Source organism: Hipposideros armiger, unplaced genomic scaffold (assembly GCF_001890085.2).
Source record: "Hipposideros armiger isolate ML-2016 unplaced genomic scaffold, ASM189008v1 scaffold_253, whole genome shotgun sequence".
Taxonomy (NCBI): domain Eukaryota; kingdom Metazoa; phylum Chordata; class Mammalia; order Chiroptera; family Hipposideridae; genus Hipposideros; species Hipposideros armiger.
Window position 1 is genome coordinate 1815458 of NW_017731603.1, and position 5610 is coordinate 1821067.

General features: G+C 46.9%; 1 protein-coding gene across 2 annotated transcripts in view; it reads right to left on the bottom strand.

Moving 5' to 3' along the window:
* STX3 (syntaxin 3) overlaps positions 1 to 5610 on the bottom strand; it is a 46297-nt gene that overhangs the window by 19242 nt on the left and 21445 nt on the right. For both annotated transcript variants that reach the window (XM_019656024.1, XM_019656025.1), the window contains exons 3-5: positions 2187 to 2286; positions 1838 to 1912; positions 654 to 721 (exon numbers count right to left, since the gene is read on the bottom strand). In XM_019656024.1, the coding sequence (XP_019511569.1) occupies positions 654 to 721; positions 1838 to 1912; positions 2187 to 2286 (243 nt within the window). The remainder of the gene's footprint in view (positions 1 to 653; positions 722 to 1837; positions 1913 to 2186; positions 2287 to 5610) is intronic.

A 5610-nucleotide genomic window follows, 5' to 3' on the forward strand; every position in this document is an offset into this window, starting at 1 on the left:
CACACACACACACACACACACACACACACACACACACACATGCGCGCTCCTGCCTCCTTGCCTCTTCGGAGAACCTCTACCCCTGAGCCTGTCCACGTGGGCACCCTTGCCCAGCCAAGGCCCAGCCTCCTCTGGCCACCCGCTAGTCTTCCTGAGATCTTTTAATGCTGAGAGCACATGCATTTGATTGTGTCTTCTCACACTGCCCTGCTGTTGGGTCTTACATAATAGTTTCCTTACACTTGAACATCACACCAGTTCTCTAAGGACAAGGACCATATCTTTGATGACCACCACAGGGCTGAACACCAAACTAGACATCGAATGACAAACAATCTTTAGAGAGAAGACTTCAATTCCTCACCCATAAAACAAGGAGGCCTACGAAACCCTAGGCTGTGCTCTGGGAGCCCTAGAAAAATCTTCAGGGGCCTCTATGGAGAGTGTGAGAGAGGGGCCAAGAGGTTTGGACTCTGGCCCTGTCCTCTGCTTTCACCTGAGCAGCTCCGCCTCACCACCTCTTCAACTGAGTTCCAAATAAGGATTGTATTTAAAAAGAAAAAGGGCGTGGGGGGGGGGGAGAATCCTCAGCCATGGGGGCGGAAAATTAAAAGATTGAACTAGACAACTGTTAAGACCAGAGAAAGTCCTACCTGGGATTTCCGAATCCGGAGGTCTGCTACCGAGCGGACCTCATCTTCTTCAATATGCCTCTCCATGCCTGGAGAGGAGAGTCAGGTTGGTTATTGTAGCAACACACCGCTGCTCTCTACCAAGAAACACACCGTGCAATGCACACCTCGCTCATTCTTACACACCCAGCTCATGGAGATGGAACAAGAGGCAGGCACAAACTCAGGTCAGCTCACGTGTGAGCCACGGGGCGTGCGTTCCACACCTCTTACTATTTCCCCGTACTCTCTGAATACATCTTAGCACAGCAGTTAACAGCGAGAGTCTTTGTCCTGCCACTTATTAGCTGTGTGACTTTGGGAAAGACATTCCACCTCTCTTAGTGGTCCTGGTCCCTCATCTGTAGGATGAAATAAATAATAGTACCTCCCTCGCAATCCTGACGTGGAGAGTAAGTGAGAACACACACGGAGTGTTTGGCACAGGGGCAAGCACACTGTCATTGCTGTTGTTGGAAGCTGCGACTCATGACCCCCACCTCCGCCCCCCACAAAAATAGGTGTTACGATTTGTTTTTTGGGAAGAAATGATAAATTTGGCTGAGCAATGCTGTTTTCACTCTCTGACCAATAATAAGCATTCACCGAATACATTGGGCAAGAGTGCAGACCACAGACACAGAACTGAGACCTTCTGGGCCCCCAAGGGACTAAATCCATGACGGTGGCTTCACTGAACAAGGCTTAAACTGTGAGGTGGGGCTGGGGATAATGGAAGAGCGACATACCTAGCGCCCCAAGAAATGTCTAGAGGCTGAATCACATTTTTTGCATCTATATAAAAAAATCTCTACCATTACTGTTCACATGTATGTCGGTGCTGGGGAAACAGGACCAGCGAGAGAAAAGTCGAGGGACTAAGGTAAAGGATAAAGTCACACAACTACTCAGCAGCTGAGAGCACACGTCAATTCTCATCTCCTAACTTCAATTCTGTGTTCTTTCAACTACAGTCATGGTCAAGGATAGGTAAAATTTCTGGGGCTATAATAGGTCATTTCAGGGACAGTGCCCAAACCACTAGCAAAGATGGAACAAGCAGTGTCACTTCCATGAGGATGAGTTTTGCTCCAGAAGCGCGGGACCCTGCGGATGTGAGACAGATGGTAGTGGGGGCGGGCTTGTTCCCTTTGTTCCGTTCTTACTCTTCAGTTTGTTCCGCACGCTGTTGGCCCTTTTCTTGATCTCAGCGGTGAGCTGCTCTAGGTCATCTTTGGTTTCTGGGTAAACAAAGGCAGATGGAATCCATTAGAAAAGGCTAATTGCTCTGTGAGATGAAACATCAACAGAAGAGGTGTGGCTTTCTCAGGCGCCCATCACCCAGAGCAGTATTTATCCCAGAAGAACTGACTGGCTAGGCGGCATGAGCTCAGATAGGGCAAAGGGGAAGGGAAGATGATGTGACATGTACGCTGGTGTCATCTAGTGCCAGAATGACTCAGCTCCAATGCCAAGGGTCCTTGCTGGGTGCCTCAGCTCTGAGTAAACACTCACTTGGCTCTGGAATTGGTGCAGACAGAATGATACTGTAGAGCTTCTTAGCCTCCTCCACGTGCTCCGAGATCTTGTCAATGTTGAGCCGAGTTTCCTCGATCTATAAGCAGAAAGACCACAGCTTTCGTCATCAGAGGAAGGATATATCTATGCCTGAGACACAAGCTTAGCAGAGCTCCCTGGTGGAAGTTGCCGAACTTCTGGGTTTGTAAAGACGAGACGACTAAATGTCTCCTCTGCCCAGTGAGGTCCCTTTCCATAGTCAGATAAACTAATCTCAACAGAGCAGTCATTGAAAATCTGTAGCCATTGCTCCCTGTGAGGAATACATTTACCCACTGTGGGTGGGAGCACTCAGGCCAGAGTCAAGGACAGCCAGGAAAAGCCATGAAGGAGCATCAGAGGGAAGGGCCACGCAGCTGATCAGGCAGGTCCTTTAGCCCCTTGGCCCCCCAAAAATGAGAACAGAAGAGAGTGAAGATGGGAGAGAAGAAAAAAGAAAGAAGGAAAGAGAAGAACTGAAAGGGAGACAACAAAGAGAAGAATGAGAAGAACAGCAAGACAGAAACAAAGAAGAGAGAGAGTAAGCAGTGACCATCTGAGGAGACAACACGAGCTTCTCTTGGACGTGTGTTCTGGGAAAGGCCTCTTACGAGTTGGTTCCCTCAGGTGATCAAGACCCAGAAGCTTGAGCCATGACTGTTCCCGCCCATTTCTAACTTCCTGGTTGTACAAGGTGTGTATCAAAAAAAAATCCCATCAGCACTTATTCCCAGATGGAACAGCATCACAAGACACGGCCACGTGAGCATGCAGTGCAGCTCCAGCTCCATCTCCAGCGGCACCGCCGGCCACCACGGCACCTCAGCCCCTGCTGCGGCGGAAGCAGCACAGGCCAGGAGAACCTGCAAACTCTCCGCGTCTATCTGCCTCCCTTCCAAAATGAGGGGCACGGCAACACCGCAACGATTCACAAACAGAAATCTCGTAAAGTGCCATGCAGGAAGACCTGGACACCTAGATGCAACAGAAATACCACACGATAATGCAGTTTCCAGCATCTCTTGGTCCAGTGACTAATTCACTTGTTTTTAAAGCCTGATCACAGTTCTCCAAATTGTATTGGAAGTAGAAGAAATAAAACTTAAGTTCTCTAACCCTCAGATTTGTATTTTTGCCACTGGAGCAGTGATTTTTTTTTCCCCCTCTACAAATATATTGGCCTTGATGTACCATAGCTAGAGAGTTAAATCACTTGCTTAAAGATGCAGAATAAAATTTCAGTGTAATAATAGCATCAGAGGGGGCCGCCAGTTAGCTCAGCTGGTTAGAGCGCGGTGCTCATAGCACCAAGGTTGCCGATTAGATCCCCACCTGGACCGCTGAGCTGTGTCCTCCACAACTAGATTGAAACAACTACTTGTCTTGGAGCTGATGAGTCCTGGAAAAACACACTGTTCCCCAATTAAAAAAAAAAACAAAAAACTTAAAAAATATATATCATCAGAGTATACATACAAATACAAGTAGCCATCCAAACATTTGTGAAGCATTTTAACAGCTGGCAAAACAATCCATGGTATTTGCATGAGTACCTTTATTCAAATGAGGAGCCTAAAGGTTAAAGAGGTCATAGGTCACACCACTGGTGGTAGGGACAGCACTCAAACAGTGCTCTCCAGACTCCAACTGGGATGCTTCTATCGTCAGATCTAAGATTTGATTTTTTGGCTTCTCCATACTGTTTCCCTTCTAGCAGAATCCCAAGTCTACACAACTACAAAAAGGCCTATGTTACCACCTATGAATGCTGGCAGCCTCCAGTCGTGTCATGTAACCACCTCAGAATCAGGCCCTGGGGTGACCCAGAAATTGCCACCTTAACCTTCCCTTCCCTTTATCTCTCACATCAGACACTGGCTCCTCTTAACAACTCATAAAATAGCATTGTATCACACCATGTTTGGACTGTCTTGCCAAAGCAATGACACCATGTGAAACAGGACCAAGAGAAAAAGGCTTTCTAGAATAAAATGCCCTGACCATTTTAAAATGAGCGTAACATATTTTAACAAGCCATGGGCCTTAGAGTTTGCATGTTTGATGGACTGGATGTCTTAGAAAATATATTCTGGAATATTATTTTATAAACTGAAGAGCACTGTGACCCAAAGTTTGGTCAACAGTAGAAAAAAAAAATGAGATAGGAAGCTGCTAGGATGAGATGGCTGGGCCTCGAGCTCACAGCTGCTGCAGACAGGTGGAGGCTGGATGGCAGGTGGCCCAACCAGCCCTGTGGACAGGGGAGCTGGGCCTGGGGTACCCCATCCTCAACCTGCCTGCAGGACTTCCCGGCCCGGGAGCATGGGCCCCACTCCCACCTGCACGCGTCCTCCACGGGTTAAAGCTGTTTTCCTTCTGCTTCCTCATCAACCTCAGCTTTTGGAGTCACTGCAGAAACTGACTTAGTCATTTAGTCAGTTCACCAAATCATTAATTACCCTTGAGGACTTCCAGATGGGCAACTGGCCAATCGCAAAGCTTTCTTTTTTTGAACTTTGTGTCTGTTTTTTCTTGAAAGTGTTGGTTTTCCTCAGAGGTGACTTTCTGAGTATTTCATGGTGGCAGCTACACACAATTTCCTTTTGTGCGTTTTCCAGATAACCAAAGGCTCATGGGGGTCGGGGGAGGCTGCACAGGAACCAGGAACCTAGGGGGAAATCCGCAAGTGCTGAATCAAAAAGCTCAAGGCTATTTGCGTGTTTGTCTGACATTACCTTGCACAATAATATATTTAAGAACTAACATTGAACTAACAGATACCTGTATCAGAAACAAGGCCTTTCATGGCCTGTCTGTGAAGAGACCATCAGTATCTCCCTTTTATGCTTGAGAACACTGCTGCTCAAAGTAGAAACTCAGTCAAGGTCATACTGCAGAAAGGTGAGATCAAGGTTTGAACCCAGCACTTGTTAGATACCACACTGTCTCCCGAACCAGGTAAAGGGTGCAATGGAGGCTTCCCGACCTTCTCTCCCAGGTCCATGTGGATTCAGCCTGTTACGTGCATGTTCAACTCACTGTTCGGTGACAGTACCTTAGTGGCCTTTCACTGAGATCATGTGTGTATATCTTTGTTCTCTAAGCAAGGCTCCCTACAGAGAGCTTGTTATACAAGGAGTGCTCAAGAAACACTGCTGATCGAAGGAACCCACCCAAAAGATTTTTTTAATCACCATGTTAAATTGGCAGCGAACATATCTTCAATGCCTGCTTATTGTATGTTACTTTTTAAAGTGTATTTTTCAATGATTTGTCAACAATGTGACAATCCAGATAGTACAGTTTAAGAAAATAAGTTAGACAAGGTTCAAGTTTCAGCTCCACCTCTTAGCAGTTTTATGATCTTGAACAAGCCGCTTAC